This window comes from Microplitis mediator, chromosome 2, assembly GCF_029852145.1.
Source record: "Microplitis mediator isolate UGA2020A chromosome 2, iyMicMedi2.1, whole genome shotgun sequence".
Taxonomy (NCBI): domain Eukaryota; kingdom Metazoa; phylum Arthropoda; class Insecta; order Hymenoptera; family Braconidae; genus Microplitis; species Microplitis mediator.
In genome coordinates, this window is record NC_079970.1 from 17,922,331 (window position 1) to 17,942,629 (window position 20,299).

Genomic DNA, 20,299 nt, shown 5'->3' on the forward strand with positions numbered 1-20,299 from the left:
AATTAAAACAAAACACTGAAGATGATGTACCTGAAGACAGCAGTACTGAATTTCGAATAATAAATTTTATTCAGGTATTCACTGCAATTTCTGCTCTTATAAAATGTAAAAAATGTGATGGAAATGTAGTGTTTCAAACAGCAAGTACACGTGGGCTGGGATTCAAAATTGTAGTTGCATGTAATAACTGTGGAAATGAATATATTCCTTCCTGTTCTTTCGTTGGGCATTCTTATGAAATAAACAGACGTTTCATTTTTGTAATGAGAATACTAGGAATAGGATACGAAGGATTGTGCAAGTTTTGCGGCCTGATGGACATGCCGTCTTTTTTAGATAAATCTACGCATACAATTTTACTGAAACAGATTTTGAATTGTAGTAAAGCCGTCGCAGAAACCTTCATGACGAAAGCTGTGAATGAAGAAAAGCAAGCAATGCCAACAACTGAAAATGAAGATATAAATCATCTAACTGTATCGGGAGATGGAACCTGGCAAAAACGGGGATATACATCGTCATTTGGAGTTTCTTCTATAATTGGCTATTTTACTGGAAAGATTCTTGACATAAACATTAAAAGTGCATATTGTAAGCTATGTGAGTATTGGAAAAAAAAAACAAATACTGTTGAGTTCGAGGAATGGTATCAATCGCATGAAGATGTGTGTTCTGCTAATCATCAAGGGTCTTCTGGGAAAATGGAGGTGGATGCGATGGTCGAAATGTTTTCGTATTCTGAAACTAAATATGGAGTTAAGTATGCCAACTATATTGGTGATGGTGACTCCAAGACCTATTCAGGAATTATAAAATCAGATCCTTACGAAAATACAACTGTAAATAAAAAGGAATGTATAGGGCATGTCCAAAAGCGGATGGGGAGTCGATTACGTACGCTGAAGAGTAAACAAAAAGGTCTTGGTGGTCGAGGTAAGCTCACAGGAAAATTAATAGACAAACTAACTGTGTACTATGGTTTAGCAATACGCCGGCATTGTGATTCTATTGAAAATATGAAATCTGCTATAATGGCAACCTTTTATCACTACGGCTCGAGTGATGAAAAACCGAATCATGATATGTGTCCAAAAGGCGAAGAATCTTGGTGCTCTTACCAGCGCGCTGAAGCAAGAGGAGAGCTTGATACCTTTTCTCACGATTATTCTCCTTTACCTTCTGATGTTTTAAAAGCTATCAAGCCTATATACGAAGATCTTAGTAATGAAAATTTACTTTCAAGATGTGTAGGTGGATTCAATCAGAATAATAATGAAAGCTTTAACCAACTAGTATGGAAAATATGCCCAAAAACGGTAAATACTAGTTTTACTATCGTACAAATAGCTGCATACGTTGCTATGTGTATATTTAATGAGGGTATAAATTCATTATTAGTCTTGATGAATACACTAGGACTTAATTGTGGGCCTAATTCTCATCGGTATGCAGAAAGAATGGATGCTGCACGTATCAAAGTAGCAGATAAGCGCGCTAATGATAACACCCGAGAAGGTCGATTGCAACGTAGGCACCAGCAAATCGATATTTTGGAAGCTGCTATGTCGGCTGAAGAGCTATTATATGGTCCAGGAATAGATGACTCAGTGTAAGTTATTAAATAATTCTTATAATTCGACATAAATCCATAGCAAAACTTTAAATGCGTTTTTCTCAAAACTATGTTTTCTGAACTGGTGATCACTGTAACTTAAAAACTGCTCGGTAGATTTCAATAAAATTTATTGTACTTTTGAAATACATTAAAAACTCGTGCCTGATCGAAGGATTTTTTTTTTTTTTCAAAATTTCGATTTTTTTTTAACAATAAACTGTCGGTTTTTTTCTCGAAAATTTGAAAAAAATTTCCTGAGGCCGCCATTTTGTTAATTTCGAAAAAAAAAAAAAAAGCTTCGATCAGGCACAAGATTATCTATTAATAAAACTAATTTTTCTTGTCCGATTGATTTTAGATGAATCTCCAAGGACTTATGATGATCACCGCAAAGGACTTCGGGAGGAACGGGCTCTACAAAAACAGCGATAACTTTTTGAATTATTAATTTTTTTTTTTGAAATTTTCGTGAAGTCAAATCGAAACGTGTTCTAATAAAGCTATGTTTTTATTTTTGTCAAATAAAGTAATTAACTACAAAAAAAAAATTATTGAAAATCATCATTTTTTCATACCCCTGAGTACCCCTAACCCCTTAACACCGCGAGCGATGAACCAACAGTATGAAACACAGATTCAACTACGAGCTTTTTAACCGCAACAACTTTAATATACGCTATTGGAGCTGGAATTACCGCGGCTGCTGGCACCAGACTTGCCCTCCAATGGATCCTCATTAAAGGATTTAAAGTGTATTCATTCCGATTACGGGGCCTCGAATGAGTCCCGTATCGTTATTTTTCGTCACTACCTCCCCGTGCCGGGAGTGGGTAATTTGCGCGCCTGCTGCCTTCCTTGGATGTGGTAGCCGTTTCTCAGGCTCCCTCTCCGGAATCGAACCCTGATTCCCCGTTACCCGTTACAACCATGGTAGGCGCAGAACCTACCATCGACAGTTGATAAGGCAGACATTTGAAAGATTCGTCGTCGGTACTAGACCATACGATCAGCAGAAAGTTATTCAGAGTCACCAAAAGTAACGATGGACAAGCCACCGATTGGTTTTGATCTAATAAAAGCGTTCCTTCCATCTCTGGTCGGAACTCTGGTTTGCATGTATTAGCTCTAGAATTACCACAGTTATCCAAGTAAATGTGGGTACGATCTAAGGAACCATAACTGATTTAATGAGCCATTCGCGGTTTCACCTTAATACGGCATGTACTGAGACATGCATGGCTTAATCTTTGAGACAAGCATATGACTACTGGCAGGATCAACCAGGGAGCTTCATATTTGTTTTATTTTTATAAAACATTAGAATTACTCCTCTTTCGTTTTATACATACATGATAGTCTTTAAAAAATCCTATCTGTTGTTAAAACGGTGCTGTTTGTAAGCATTTGCTTTAATCAACACTTTAAAATTTTTGAATCTACATTATTTATTCACAATATTGAATAATAATTTTATTTTTCAAACATCCTCTCAATTTTTATATTATTACTCTCGCTAGATATTTTTTTATCAAAGCGACTTGATTTTTATACACGTAAACGTGATATTTTATTCTTGCTCGGAAACAAGTAAGTCAATACTCAGTTTCATATTTGTATACTTCTTTAAAGTTATACATAATATTATATAAACGCCATAGCGATTTACCACATAAAGAGTCATTCAGTCATAGACATCGACCCGTGGTAGTGTTACGTTAATAGTATACAACTTGCCGTAGTCAGTATTTGTCAGCTCTTACTCGAGCCGCTTCAACTGACTACTCTTTCATACTAGTACGAGCCGGCGTGAAAAAATATCGGGTTTTTCAACTAACTAACAGCTGCCTCGGTCACGGCAGATACTACGATGTCTCCCTGCATCTAAATTACCTGTTAATACTTGAAACATTTTTATATTTATATCACTAGCAGATTATTATTAATTTTTTTTTTTTTTTAAATTAACTAAATAAATATTTTTTGTTTTAATTATTTGGCATTTTTAATTAAATAGTTAACTACTTCTCAAATAAATTCTAATCATATTTATTATATTTTATATACGTTTTATTGATATATAATCATTTTTACTATATTTACTTGAAAATAAAAAAATAAAAATATCGTTTATTTTAAATTTTTTCATACTTATATTATGTACTCTTATATTATCAAAAATCATTAAACTATAGTAGACTATATTAAAATTTTTTTAGTTTCTACAGCTAAATATCCGAAAACGGATTAAAAATTATATAACTTTCTAATAAGTCATTTTCAACTTTTATATTAATTTTTTTTTTATTCATATATGTAATTATATTAAATAAATTATTTTAATTTTACATATGCACTGAGAAAAAAAAAATACTTTTATTAAGAACATTTAGTTGATACAAGAATGTATATTCTTGATAATTTTCAAGAATATATAATTTTGTCTCAATAATTCATAGAATTGAAAGAAATAATTTTTATTTAATTCAAGTAAAGCTATTCTTTTGTTTACTCATAATATAATATCAAATTCATATAATAACAAAAATAAATTTGATGCTCTTTTCTCACGAAATTGATAATTAATAATAATAAAATAATTATGTTGAACGGATTTCTTGAACCAAGAAATTCTTGTTTAGAAAATAGTATTTTTTTTTCTCAGTGTGCCAAATATTGCTTTAATTGATAAAAGATTTTAATAGAATCGCATTGAAATATATAGTGTTTTTATTATAAACCAACTGTTGATTTTTTTTTTCTTCACAACGGTCATAGCGTTAATTTAATTTTTTTTATTACTTCGTTTCAATCTTTTAATATTTTTTTATTTGATTATTTTTTTTTATTTAACGATATATATTAACTAATAACATAAAATGACTTCAAATTCTTTTATTTAGTCTTTGTTATGAATTGAAATTCTAAACTAGTTTAAAATTAAAATTAATCGATTTTGAGTAATTAATATGTATCCATAGAAAAAAATATCTTTAGATTAATTTCGATAACATTTTTCGTTAATTAGCTTTTATTTTTATTGCCTTAATCTTTTAAATGATCATTCGTTTCATTTTTATAAAATTTCAAGTTAAATAGAACGACTTTTTTTTTTTTTAAATAGTGGCTCTATCCAATTTTTTTTTTTTTTCACAAAATAATAAAAAAACATTTATATTAATTATTTGGGTGAATGTATTTAGACAAAAAAAAATTATTTAATTGATATTTCTACATATACAATAGCTTGATAATTTAATTAATTTGTTTTCTAACCATAATAATATAAATATATGAACAATTTATATTATTATATTGAATCATTACAAATATTTATAAAAACTTAATTTTTACTCAACAATTATTAATAGTAAACTTAAAAATAAATTATGAAAATCAAAAAAATTTCGTATTTATAAATCGTAAATATCTAAGTTATGTTGATCAATATGTACTGAATTAACGTGAGCCAACCGTTACCTCGTGTTAAATATGTTATTTCTAGCCTGGCAGATATCATTTTCATGTATCGACGATTTTTTATCTATTTTACTCATTTATTAATCCAAATAAATTTATTAGTCATAACTTAATTTATTAGTTCTATTATACATGGCTTAAAGCTTACATTTAATAAAATAATATATGATTTTAAAAATAATTCGTTGCTATAGTACTGCATATTTTAGGTTACTAACTATCATATCTTTTGATTTGTCGGTAATATTCTACTTTGAACTTATTAGTGAGATAATTGAAAATTTTAGTAGTAAGGAGACCTATTGATTTAAGTATAAGCTCAGTTTTCAATAAGTATGCATATGTTCCTTATAAATCCTTTATTTTTTTTTAATTATTCATCAACTTAATTTTATAATTACTGCAGCATTCAAAACAAAAACGTGTATGTATATATGTATATAAGGGTGATTCATTACCGGTACAATTTTTTTAACTTCCCGCTAAGAAAATCGACGATTTTCGAAAAATTGGGAAGTTATTGTTTTCACCCCGATTTTCGAAAGTCGAGTTTTCATCAGATGTCGATGTTTTGAGATCCTAGGAAGCTATTCTGACTATTTTCAGAATGATGTCCGAGTGTATGTATGCGTGTGTGTGTGTGTTGTGTGTGTGTGTGTAAACTCTTTGTAACTTTTTAACTAATGAATCGATTTGGATGGTTGAGGTGGCAATCGAAAGAGCTTGTTGGCCCTCAACTTTCCTGAAAATTTCAGATCATTCGATCGAGCAGACTCGGGAATATTGGCGAACCGACGCCCAGATTTTTTTTTACAACACCGAGTGCTGGGTCTATATTTTCTATGGGATTTCTATGGGATGTCTCTGGGATTTCCAGAGAATTCAACTGGCGATAATTCTATGTTTTTCTTACAACACCGAGTGCTGGGTCTATATTTTCTATGGGATTTCTGTGGGATATCTCTGGCATTTCCAGAGAATTCAACTGGCGATAATTCTATGTTTTTCTTACAACACCGAGTGCTGGGTCTATATTTTCTATGGGATTTCTCTGGGATTTCCAGAGAATTCAACTGGCGATAATTCTATTTTTTTCGTACAACACCGAGTGCTGGGTCTATATTTTCTATGGGATTTCTATGGGATGTCTCTGGGATTTCCAGAGAATTTTACTGGTGATAATACTATCTTTCGCAGAGCTCGAAAATGTATCTACGGCTAAATTTTCGAGCTCAAGGAGCTCGAAACCAGCGGGAAGTTTTAGGGCTTGCCCGCAGGGTCAACCGATAGACAGATTTTTTTTTTACTTGTTAAGCAAATTAATTTTGTACATGTTTAATTAAAAATTCCTTCCAACTTCCAGCCTTTAATTTTATTTCTTAGTACTTTTTAAAATATTCCATTTAATGAGCATAGGAAAAGTGACGATAATTTTTCAATTCTCTAACGCCCAGCTCAATTTTAAATTATTGGGTCACTAATTAATGCATTTTCTAAGGTATTTTGTTGAAAATTGAAGTCTTTACAAAAAAAGAAATGAAAAGACTTAATGGTCAAGTTTTCAAAGTTTTATGTTCACAAACATAGAAATTTTATTGACTTCATAAATAGAACATTATTAAAAAAATTTTTCAGAAACGTATTAAATATCTTTCATTTTATCTTGAATACTATTTTTCATTAGATTTGATTCATTTATAATAACAAGAAAAATCAAACTTGATATGTTTCTGAAAAATTTTTTATTTATAAACTCAATAAAATTTCTATATCTCGTAAACGTAAAACTCAAGTATCTTGGCTTATGAAACTTTGTTTAGAGAATTCAATTTTCAACGAAATTTCTATTTGCTTTTTGCGTAGAGCATTTCATATATTTCCCAGAAAACGCCGAAAACAGCTCCCTATGAATTTTAAATGCAGCTTAGAGAATTGGAACAAATTATCAGATTTCTTATGCTTTTTCCCGATGAAAAAAGATTTTATACAATTATACATAGGCTATATATAAATTGGATAGAAAAAATGGCCCGATCCAATTGTTTACAATTTGTATAGAAATTGTATACAATTCTATACAAACTGTATACAATTCTATATAATTATATACAATTATATATATTGCAATTACATAGAATTGTATATAATTATATAGAATTGTATACAATTTGTATAAAATTGTTTCTAATTATATAGACTTATTAATGTCCTAACTCGAGACAGCTGTTGATTAGGTTTTCTCGTGGATCGTTTAATGACTAATAAATAGTATATCTATATATATATTCAAAAAGTATACGTTTGTCATATTTTTCACGAACAATGTGGACATTTTTCGCGATATTTATTCTTTGTAGTGTCATTTATTCTTTGTAGCGTCATTTTTAACCAATCAGAGACGTGCTTTCTTACCATGAGTTGCAAAAACATATTTATGTATTTTTTATATATTTCTTATCTTGAGACAATGTGAATTGTCTTTGTCGTCCTCAGCCTTGCGGTTCCCGTTTATATCCGTCTCGTTGCCGTCTGATATTTTACGTCATAGTGCCGTGGTCACATGACGAGTCTTTACGTCGTCGCATCTCCGTGAGGGTGAAGTGGGGACAAAGTTCACCGGAGGTCCGAGACCCGAAATTATCGGTGCGACACTTCGATCCTGGATCAACTAGCGTTTAGACGTCTTTCTTATAGTTATTTAGTATCAATTATTAATCTGGCAATTGTACTTGCAATATTCACATATTCTCTATTCTGTAAACTTTATATTCATTCTGGCAATTAATTTGCAAAGTAATATGTTTATTGTTTATTAGTTAGTGATTATAATTAAATTTAAGTATATTGAATATACTATACGTTACCGGCGATATACTCACGGTAGTAATACTAGAATTGAGAAATAAAGTCAGTGTATTAATTGGCGTTATTCCACGTGGCCACTGATTGAATACCCAGCGTTCGAACCAGGACCACATTTATTGTACTTTTCGGAAACTTTACTGTAAGTAAATGAATTTTTCTTACAATTGGCAATAAACTTGCATAATTCTAAAAAGTAAATCCTTTACATTATACCTTGCCTTTCGTCCTATCCTTATCCTAACATACTGGTAAGACTACCGAATAATTTGCATTAATAAATATAAATCGAGCTACAAGTAGTAACTCAACTATTGATAAGTATAATTTAAAATTTTATAATAAGCCGTGAGGTAGGTTGATAAGCTTTTTTATACGTAGCCGAGTTTGGACAAGTGCGGGTTCTTACTTTGCAAGAACCCTAGCCCATTGCTCTGTCCTATAATTAAAACATTTTGTAGAGGCCAGCCTAAGCCAGGGTTCAACCCGCGAATCCTGGTGGCTGCTGGTTAGAATCGCCCAGAGAACAGGCGATTTGTCTCAATCTATTTTAAATACATTTTTAAGATATTCATAAATATATTTTTCTTATATTTTAAATATATATTATTTTCATGGGGGTGATGGTGTATTTTTAAATTTATGTTGATAGATTTCTATAATTTTTTCTTTAATTATTGAAAAAACAGATCTACACTTCGATAAATAATTATGCTTTGCCAATGCCTGTAAAGTTTCATAGCTTTCCAAAGAATTTCTATACGACAATTATTCCTCTAAAGTTTATCTGAAATCAATCGACGACGCAGACTTATGAGCCCAACGTAAGAAACCGGTGTTTTGTCTTAGGGAGATCTGATACTATAATAAAAATGTAATAGATAAATTAATTTAATATTTATCGGAGGAAAAAATGTTGTTGTAAATATTTCGTTATATATACTTACTGGATATTGACTTAGTACCGCCGCATTCTGTAATAAAAATATGATAGATAAAGTCAAGAAATAATTTAAGGTTTATTATACAAAAACGTCTTTTTGCACTTACGCCGCCGACTATAGCTTCGACATTTGCGACGATTAACATGACTACGATTAATAAAATAAGAAACATCAACTTAAATATCATTTTGAAAGGAATAATTGGTAATCATCTGAAATTTAAAGTTATCAAGATTTAAAATTTGTATATGAAAAAAAAAGAAAAAAACTAAGAATAATTACGAAATGGCATTGGGCTAAAAATGAACATCATAATTTATAGTGCTTATAGGTATATCGATTGGGATATCGTCATATAAGACGTGAGTTTTGACGATTGACTACTAAGCCGGAGGTGAGATTGTCAACACACAATGATCGTCTTATACGGAATTGTACTTATTATATATATTAGGGTGCTCCAAAAAAAATCGATATTTTTTTTTTCTTTCGACTGTTGTAAAAAAAGTTTCTACTTATCGAAAAAAAATCTTGTCAAAAGGACGATTTTTTATTTCAATTTTGAAAGGTGGCACTCGCTCTTCGAATTTCCCCATGCTAATCGCATAGAAATTTTGCTTTTTGTATAAAAAATCCTATAACTTTATTTGACGTTGAGAAAAAAATTTGAGTCGTTAATATTTTTGTAGGAAATTGTATGCTCTACATTTTCCTATGCTTGTTATTATTATAAATAAACGTGAAGTTTTTCATAATACGTTGAAAGAGAGAAACCAGTGATAAAATTTGATAAAATAGAGACAAAAAATTTTTTTTTTTAATTTTCAAAAATCGAAAAAAAATAGTAGCTATCGAGAACCCACGACCAGACCGGCCTAAAAAGTTGTGGTTTGAGTAGTAGTTTACTGTAAAAAATTTTGGAGAAAATCAAAATATGCACTCACTTTAAAAAATGCAATTTAAATATTAAAAATCAAAAAACACGTATTGAAACACTTGAAATAATTTTTTTGTATTTTTTTCGAAAAGTACATGGAAATACGATTTTTTTTTTATTCAACGAGTATTTTGATTTGAACCATTCCCTGAGAAGTTATCAGCAAAAAACCGTAAAAAAGCGGTTTTTTTTAAAATTCGATATTTTTTGAACCGGTTATCAAAAAAATCTCAACATCTCGGAAAAAGAGTCTTTTGATAGGTACAAAAAAAAAAAAAATTGAAGAAATCAAAAATTAAAATTTTTCAAACCGTCCGATTTGGCGTGGAGTTGGCGTGCTCCATTTATTAAACATATTAATTAATCATTGAGTACCAAATTTATATTGATGTTTTTAAAGCCTTTCTGTAATAAATGAAATTCGTTACAAAGCCTTTGTTTGATACTTTCCGTGAGAGTAGCAGCTTTGGTGTAAAGACCGTTTGAACGTTAATTTTTAAAAAGTTATTAACTTTAAATACCTGTAACTTTTAAACCGTACGTTTTAGAGCTTATGAGCCCATGAACAATTTTGTAGAGCATAAAATTTCCTACAAAAATGTTTATGGCTCAAATATTTTTCTCAACGTCAAATAAAGTTATAGGATTTTTTATACAAAAAGTAAAATTCCTATGCTATTAGCATAGGAAAATTCGAAGAGCGAGCGCCACCTTTTAAAATTGAAATAAAAAATCGTCCTTTTGACAAGATTTTTTTTTCGATATGTAAAAACTTTTTTGACAACAGTCCAAAGAAAAAAAAATATCGATTTTTTTCGGAGCACCCTAATATATATAGATCAAGTTATAGATCAAATTGAACGGAATATAGTATAGGGCCGGATAGCTCAACTGGTAGAGCACTCGGCGCGTTACCGAATTGGTCTGGGTTCGATTCCCAGTTCGGGCTATCTATATTTTTCTCAATTTATCTATAAATTGTCTTATTGAGAGGTTTGCATGTTTAGGTTTTCACTAAATAAAAATATATATTAGTTTTTGTAAGAAATACTCGAAAAGTACGTCAATGAATTGTGTCATTAACTTTCTCAGAAAGTTGGCGTCTAGTTGTCGTCAACTTATGGAAATGCCAACTTTTGCATAAAAAATAATTTTTTTGCACGGCTGAAGTCACAATTTGTATGATTAGGTATTATTAGATAGTTATTGTCCCACTACCAGCACTCAACATTGCTTTCCTATACCCCCACTATTCATTCTAAGTACATTTTTTTGTTGCGACAGCTTTAACCCGCTGTGTCATACATAATATTTTTAGCTGACGACTTTAGGTCCTTAATGACGTATATTTTGAATATGCGTAAAAAAAAAATGATTATTGCACAACGCGAACGCAAAGTGGAGAAGCTTGAATTTACTGTCGACTTGTCAAGGTCACGCAACTCACATCAAATCGTGTTTAATATTTTAATATCGCACTCTAAAACCAAGTATTAGCTGAAATTAACACACACTGACCGAATAACATTAAAACGCCATAAGCAAGCTAACGATCTTTAATAAATCGTAAAATGTGTTTAAATGTTTAAAGTACACGGAAAAAAGCGCAGCTCAAAATTAGCTAATAATTATAGTCGTCAAATAAAAATTACTTTCCTAAGAGAAATTTACAATCCCAAACCAAAAATTACTATTATCAATGGAAAATTACATTTTTTTGTTGATTCTTACAATCAGTATTGTAAATTTTACGATTTGTAAAAGTTATAATACAGATTAGCAAAAATTGAATAAAGAATGGTAATAATCCATAATTATTTTACAACGATCGTTCTGGAAATAACAATATTCAAAAATCTTTTTGATAATATTATAATTCTTCGTTAAAAACATTTGTAAGTGTATAAATTGAATATTACAATTCATTAAAAATAAATTACTATAAAACTTATATTTCTTTTTATCTATTCCATAAAATTCAGTAGATAAAATAAAAAATATTAGTATATAGAGTAGATAGTGATTTTCATTTGGAAACAACAGAAAAGTCACTCATGACTCAAGTTATGTTTACATGAATTTCGCAAAAATTATTCATTGATATCCCGATTATTACAATTTGTAAGATTATTAATTTTATTTTATAACATTTTAAAACTATTACTGAAAACATTGTAAAAAGAACTCAGGTATTCTAAAAATTATAATATCAAATAAATTTTGTTAAGGTATTGCAGTTTTTAAAACATCGATAACGTGAATTGCTACTTAGCGGGTAAAAATTACTATTTGCCATTGTGACTTTTAATGCGTAAGATATAATATAGAGGTCATTGTATTTTATTTATATTTGGCATATACTTTGAGATATTGGAAGGGTACCTGTAGCCGAGTGGTTAGCATGCTTGCACTTAAACTGGAATATTCGGAAGGCGTAGGTTCCCGATGAAAAAAGATTTTGTCTAATCATATATGATCATGCATAATTGTCTATATATGATCAGATCCAAAAATTGGCCAGGTCTGATCATACATAACTTGATCTGTTTATACATGATCATATATGATTATATATAATCATGCATGAACGAATATAGTCATTTTTAGAATCTCATTTAGAATATCTGTAAATTATTAATTAAGTAGTTTAATTAGGATTTATTGTCTTCATCAATATCAATGTCGCTTAAAATTAAATAAAAAAAAAAAAAAAAAATTATTAATCATCGACAATTATTCTACTACGAGGTCACCCATCCAATTAATGTCCAACGCCGATGCTGCTTAACTTTGGTTATCGATGGTTTGTAGTCTGATCCTCTAGTCTGTTATACACTTACAATTAAGAAACGTTTATGGCATTACTTAACTCAAATAATCAAATTGATACTTTATACTTTTAAATTGCTGCCGAAACCTTTAAACATTTTTTAAGTATTGGGGATTTAAGTTTGATTGATAGTTGACAGAATAAAAATTTAATAACATTGATATTAAAAAATTGTCATATTATTTAATATATATATATATATATATATATATATATATATATATATATATATATATATATATATATATATATATATATATATATATATATATATATATATATATATATATATATATATATATATATATATATATATATATATATATATATATATATATATATATATATATACCCCTTTTAAAAGAAACGATTGAAACGATTAGAAAAAAAAAATTTTAAATACTTTTTAATGCTTTTGAATACTTTGAATACTTTTAAATCGCCCTTCTTATAAGCATTTAACATTGCAAATCGTTTCGAATCGTTTCTTTTAATCAGGTTATATCTATATATATATATATATATATATATTTAAATATTTATAGGTTTCATATCAATGAAATCTGATCAGATTTAATCATACATAGACATATATAACTACATATAGGTTTATATCAGTCACGTCTGATCAGATCTAATTATATATAGGCCTATATCTAATTATATATGGGTTTGTATCAATCATGTCTGATCAGATCTAATCATGTACAGACTTATATATGATCATATATGGGGTTATAACAGCTAGGTATGATTATATCTAATTATATATAGACTTATAGATGATCAGATATGATCATATATAGACTCATATATGGTTATATATGGAGTTATAACAGCCAGGTATGATTATATCTAATTATATATAGACTCATATATGATCAGACCTGATCATATATAGACTTGTACATGATTATATATGGGGTCATAACAGCCAGGTATGATCAGATCTAACTATATATAGACTTATATATAAATAGATCTGATCATATATAGACTTATGTATGATTATATATGGGGCCATAACAGCCAGGTATGATCATATCTAATTATACATAGACTCATATATAATGAGATCTGATCAGATCTAATTATATATAGACTTATATATAATCAGATCTGATCATATATAGACTTATATATGGGCTTATAACAGCCAGGTATGATCAGATCTAATTATATATGGGGTCATATATAATTATATATAATTATATATGACCCCATATATAATCATGCATGATTATATATAACTTCATATATGATTATATATAATCATATATGATCATATATATGAACATATATAATCATATATGATTAGACAAAATCTTTTTTCATCGGGTTCGAATCCCATACTGGTAAAAAAAAAAAAAGATGGTGGATTTTAAATTGGTATTGAGATATATACATTTATATATATACAGATAAATTCCGACAGTATGTATATATATATATATATATATATATATATATATATATATATATATATATGTTGGAAAAAAAATTTATTATTACATACAAGGAGACAATTTTTACTATCTGGATTAGTAAAAATTCAATAGCAGTCTCAGTAAAAGTTTTATTCTAAGATAGATTTTTTACTAAATCAAATGGTAAATTTTATTGAATGCTTTAGTTTTGTACTCTAAAACTGAAAGTAATTTTACTTATAATTTAGTAATTCATAGGATTAAGCGATTATAATTTTTACTCATTTAAAAGGAAAATTTCCACATTATTGGACCGTTTCAAGTTTGCCTCGGCGAAATAGTAATTTTTATTTGAAAATTAATGAATATTACCAGATTTTTTTCTCCGTGTAACCACAAGAAACCATAGATTACTTATGGCTTTAAGCATGGAACACATTTAATGTGTGTTAAAATAATACGCTTGTAACATTTTTTGGTTTTAGAGTGTGAAGAGGCGTTATTTTGTTGTCAATAATCGCGAAAACTAACGGATGTATTCACATAAAAATTGTGACGTTATACATTGCCAAGGAGATGGAGTTTGAGGTTGAGTAAGTGCGAGTCTGTGTGATAGTGAAAGAAAAAGTGAGTATGTGTGTCGAGTTGAGTGTAATAGATGGTGAGCTGAGCATATGGAGTATAAGTGTGTATGGTAAGTTAAGTGTGCGATAGAATACGTGTACGGTATGTGGTATGTTTTGGAGTGTCTGTGTGGTAGAGCGTGGATTCAACGAGGAAGGTCTAGCTGTGTCGCGGATAGTGGCCAAGATAACGTGCCTTCCGACCAGTGATGACGACTGGGCCTAGGCTTAGCCCTCGGGGTTGACGTGGTGATCACGGAGGTACGACTGAGATGTCACCGCCCCTTCGTGTTGGTACCCGAAGTTAGCTGGGGTACGTTTACGTTTATTTGGGGGATGGCAGGCCTCGTTTGCGATGCTCGAGGAAGCCAAGAATTCACTAACTTTGGATATCACGGAGAGTGACAGTACGGGAAGGCCCGTGAGTCCACGGCTTGTATGCTTGCGAAGGAAAGAATGGATGGAGAAGTGAGAATGGGAGATTGAAAGAGGAGGAGTGGAGCGAGCGAGTTAGAGTGGGAGATTATCGTGTAACAGTTGTGTGACTACCGGCGTGGAGTAAGCGGTATTGAGTTGGAGAGTCCCCAAGGTGGACCTCGACCGCCACCCTAGACTTACGTCGTTTTGGAGCTTGTGGCTCTGTGTATTGTGCTCTTGGAGCCGTTTGTCGTGTTAATTGTTGTCGCAAATTACCGCATTATTTATTTTATTTTATATTTTATCTAGTAGTGTGTAAAGTTTTGTGATTCGTCGTCGACGAGAGGTTCCCGATGTCTTGCCCAGGTATTTATATGTTTGATGGACCGAGAGTACTAGACCGCGGGTCTTTTGGGCCCTCCGCGTCTTGTGTTTTGTTTTGTTTTGTTATTTGATTTTTAATATTAATTTCATTGATCGGCTTCTTTCGCATTAAAAGAACCGCGACCCTCTCTCCACAAACCTAACATACTGAGCGCACCAGGACATGCCGCTACCACCGGTCATGTCTCTCATCTCCAAAGGATATAGTATTCTAGGTTTTAATTTACGTGTACGTTTAGACCGGTTGCCGATACCGGGGAAGTAAAAGTCGGCTGGCGCCCGTCAGGATCTGGAGGAGATGAGAGGGGTGATTGGTAGGCGAAGTGTAACGTTGCCTGATTTGTTTAATTAGAGTTTTAGATTATTGAGTAATTTTATTAAGTAAAGTTTTTTTTGAGTAATTATTGGGTTTAATTCAGTATAAGAAATATTACGTTACAAAATTCATACCAGCATATTTCGCGTGCTTAAAGGTGAAAGGGCTTATAACAATTTTTGCGCCCTTTTACCTTTGTAAAGGTAAAAAGGCGCATACTTTTTTTTTTATTGCCAATCGAGTAGTAGACACATTCTACGCTTAAAATTGAAAAAAAAAAATTGAAAGGTAAAAGGGCGTATGTCTTTAATTATACGCCCTTTTACTTTTAAGAATTCGAAATTTTGGTGATCTAAAGGTAAAAGGGCGTATCCTGTTTTTTCGATTTAGTATCAGTTATAGGTCAGAGTAAGAAAAAAAAATGTCACTCCAATCAAAATTACCACTCCACAATTTAATTTATAAGAACAAATATTTATTCAAGTGAAAAAACGAATGAAAAATGAAGGAAAATTAAATTCATCAGAGTATTGGTCCTATGCCATCGCCATCGTCAGGATCATCTGTACCTATAAGATTATAAAAAAAAAGATTTTTTATTTTTTTTTTTAGAACATAACTTGATAATAATAAAAAAATTTATAAACTATTATCATCGCTGAAAATTGGACTTTGATAATACCGATGAAAAAAAAAAAAAAAAAAAAACAGAAAATAGAAAATGAAACCTTGATTGAAAAATGAAAAAATGCACCTTTGAAAAATTAAAAAATCTAAAAGTACATTTTATTAATTTGGTTAAATCAATTTTCACTGCACTCATAGAATTTAAAATTTTTTAAATGCATTTTTTTCATTCTCGAATTATACATTGAGACAATGTGAATTGTCATCTTCTCCCTCAGCCTCGCGGTTCCCATTTTTCCCCGTCTCGTTGCCGTCTGAAACCACCTAAAGCTAGCCATAGTGCCATGGTCACATGACTAGTTACCACCTCAACGCATGACCGTGAGGGGAAGTGGGGAGCGAGCCCAAAAACTCAGCCCTAAGACCCTACGGTGATTGAACTTCACTTCGATCCTGGATCAATTAGTGATAAGACGTATAATTTAGTTTTACTGTCACATACTAGCAATTTATTTGCGACTTTGTTAATACGGCCAACTACTTTGTAAATCGGGAAATTAACTTGCGTTATAGTTGTATTACTAGCAATTCTCTTGCGATATACTTTACTGTCCAAGTTTACTGATTATTATAAACAAAGTTAGTTCAAATAAATATTACTGTACGTTACCGGCGATATACTCGCGATATAAAATTTATACTGTGCCACGAATCTGTCTACATTATATCCAGCGCTTGCATTTTCTTGTAAGTAATTTTGATTATTATAATTGGCAATAAACTTGCAAAGTATTCTGATTAATTCCTTTTATTCCATCTTTCACTGTTCATCATACTTATTTCCTATTTTACTGGTAATATTATTAAATAGTCTGATAAAATAAGTATTAATTAAGTTACAAATAATAATTTGACCACCAATAAGAATATTCTATAATTTTATAAGCCGTGAGGTAAGTTGATAAGTTTTCTCATACGTTGCCGAGTTTGAATAAGTGCGGGTCTTTGCTTTGCAAGAACCCCAGCCCACTGCTCTGTCCAGTATAAAATAAAATTTGTTAGAGGCCAGCCTAAGCCAGGGTTCAACCCGCGAATTCTGGTGGCTGCTGGTAAAAATCGCGAAGACGAAAAGCGATTTGTCTCAACATATTTTTTACATCAATTGTTGAATTAAAAAAAATATAACAAACTTAAGATTCGATCAAAATTAAATAAAGAAATTTGGTTTTTTACTTAAATAAATATTTGTTCAGATCAATTAAGTAATGGAGTGATAATTTTTATTACCCTTGTAATTTTTTCTCTTACTCTGACCTATAATTGATAACAACCGAAAAAACAGGATACGCCCTTATGACTTTAAAAAAATTTTTTCTTAAAACCAAAAGGGCGTATAACAAAAAAAATTTTTTTTTTGTTTTTTCCATAGATTTTAATGTTTTCTACATTTTTACATTGATTGGATCGAAAAAATTTTTTTTTATACGCCCTTTTGGTTCTAGTAACGCGTTATTTAACATTTGGTATAAAAAATACGATTTTTTTTTTATGCGCCCTTTTACCTTTAAGTAGTACTTTTCTTAAAGGTGAAAGGGCGTATGTCTTGAGATACGCCCTTTCACCTTTAGGATACCAATTTTTTTTTTTTTCACAAATTTTTACGTTTCAGACAATTTCAAACCGAATGGCAAAAAAAATTTTTTTATACGCCCTTTCACCACAAATCCCTATTAACCCTTAGCTATAAGCCCTTTTACCTTTAAGCACGCGATTTAGTACACTCCAGAGATGGTTTTCCTATATAATCTATTATTAATATTCTATAATTCGTTAGCCTTATTTTTTAAAATTATAAAATATAAAATTTCGTGATTAAATTTATTGTCGGAAATGAGAAGAGACTATAACCGCGAAATAATGTAGAATGTATTACTTACGTGAGAAAAAAATTTAATTGCTGAGAATCTCAGCTCGCTTGTAAGTGTCAAGGCATGAAAATACCCGGTTTATATATTCAGATATCAGTAATTTTGTTATATTAAGTAATTATGAAAATAATACGTTGGATCAGACAGTTGGTAAACTTAACGATGAACCAATATTTATAATCAATAAAAACTGAAGCATGTAATGAAAACAAGCCGTCTACTCATTTCGAAATCATGTCTTCTGCTTCAACAAGTATTTTTTATTAATTCACCTGTGTTATTACGCTTGAGAAATATTAATTATTTCATGTCATTCATGGCCGAAAAATACGCCGTTGAAGGCCTAAATTCCGTCTCATAAAATTTCATATTAAAATACAATCTTTTTTGTTTGGTCAGAAGTGTATTTAATGTATTTTAAATCACTACCTTGTTTATTAAATCACGAGATTTCAGTATAATGAGCGGAGTATATCCCTGCTCAATTATTTAAGCCAATAACTAATCTGTCACCTCTGTCTTTTATGTTGTCACTTTAAATTTAGCTACCTTGCACAAAAGAAAAAAAAAACAAATTTTGTTTGGATTTTCATTCATTTTTATGATTTGACTAATAAACCCGCATCGAAGAAAGTAATTCATAAATAATATAATATTAAAAGCGAAAAAGTATAAGAGTGATTCTCTTAAATATATTGATATGAAAAAAAAATATTCACTCTTGGTCTTTAAATTTTATTATTTGAAATGATAAAATACGTCATCTTGTCATGTAAGTATAGTTGCATCAGTTATACTTTAGGTTAATTCTTTCACATACATTGGAAGCTCATAAACACAAGGATAATTTTATTGTTCCAAACTATAAAACTGATGCGCTGAAGATATACTTTCTACAATTTGAAGAAAGTAATAATTATATAACGTTGTATATGAAAATCAATTGCTTGACATTGAAAATTTTATTTATCATACTGAATGTTTTTTTACTTTTTTACTGTAAACTTTAATGTTCCAAACAGCGAATGTTGAAGTTGAAACGTTTAATTATTATAATTTCATTTTTTTATCTACACTGTAAAAAATCACCGGGGTAAGTCCAAGCGGTGTAGGTGTTAAAATTATCGGTGTTAAATTTACCCCCGAAAGCGGTGTGAAAATAACGCTAGCACCGGTGTAAATATTCTAAACCGGTGTTAAAATAACGCCGCCGCCGGTGTAGATATTCTTTACCGGTGTTAAAATATTTTACTTTATGAATATTTTTACTTACTCGATCACTATACTTGTTAAAAAATGATATTCTTTATTAATTTTCATAAAGAACTGACATTTTTTATGTTATATAATCTTTAAAGTTAATACTTCAAGCGGACGCAATTTACCCCGCTTTTACACCGGTATCACTCCGCTTTTACACCGGTTCCCCGCTTTTACACCGGTTTTACTCCGCTTTTACACCGGTATTTTTAACACCGGTGTATTACTCCTCCTACACCGATGTAATTTCATTTCTACACCGGGCGGAGTTAAAACGAGTCCATTTTTAACACCGCTCTTTTTACAGTGTATCAAACAGTAATTTCTATTACTTGTATAACATGATTTATTTACATATAAACTTAAAATTTCAATATTTAAATTAAGATTATTTTAATTTATTCTATAAAACCACGAAATTGCTGTTCGAAATGCTATTAAAATGTGACCACATTCTAAATTTTTAGTTATCAACCATTAATTTTTATAATTCATTTTTTTGCGTGTGCCTATGTTCTTTTGGATTTAAAATGACTCAAATGGTGTTGCGAACTGATCCACTCACGTATGGGAAACCAACAATATCTATTTCGTAGTATTTGTATACGCGTGAGAAAGCGAGATCGAGACTGCTGTTTGCGCATTCATCAGC

General features: G+C 30.4%; 1 protein-coding gene and 2 long non-coding RNA genes across 5 annotated transcripts in view; 2 read left to right on the plus strand and 1 right to left on the minus strand.

The window, feature by feature from the left end:
- LOC130678688 (uncharacterized) overlaps positions 1-2,202 on the plus strand; it is a 2,747-nt gene extending 545 nt beyond the window's left edge. The window contains exons 2-4 of one of the 3 annotated variants that reach the window (XR_008991859.1): positions 1-1,316; positions 1,417-1,609; positions 1,974-2,202. The exon at positions 1-1,316 is cut by the window's left edge and continues 255 nt beyond it. Coding sequence is in view for 1 of the 3 variants with exons in the window: in XM_057486077.1 (XP_057342060.1) it covers positions 1-1,609; positions 1,974-1,977 (1,613 nt within the window). In the remaining 2 variants the exon portion in view is untranslated. Of the gene's footprint in view, positions 1,610-1,973 lie in introns of all 3 variants that reach the window. The other 2 variants (XR_008991860.1, XM_057486077.1) reach the window with 2 other exon arrangements.
- Positions 2,203-7,766: 5,564 nt separating this feature from the next.
- LOC130663699 (uncharacterized) overlaps positions 7,767-20,299 on the plus strand; it is a 104,693-nt gene continuing 92,160 nt past the window's right edge. The window contains exon 1 of the long non-coding RNA XR_008989236.1: positions 7,767-8,096. This is a non-coding gene — a long non-coding RNA (uncharacterized LOC130663699). The remainder of the gene's footprint in view (positions 8,097-20,299) is intronic.
- Positions 8,080-18,530, minus strand: LOC130663698 (uncharacterized). Its single transcript, XR_008989233.1, has 5 exons — positions 18,397-18,530; positions 9,005-9,110; positions 8,902-8,928; positions 8,171-8,815; positions 8,080-8,094 (listed from the first exon to the last, which is right to left on the minus strand). It is a non-coding gene; the product is annotated as an uncharacterized LOC130663698 (long non-coding RNA).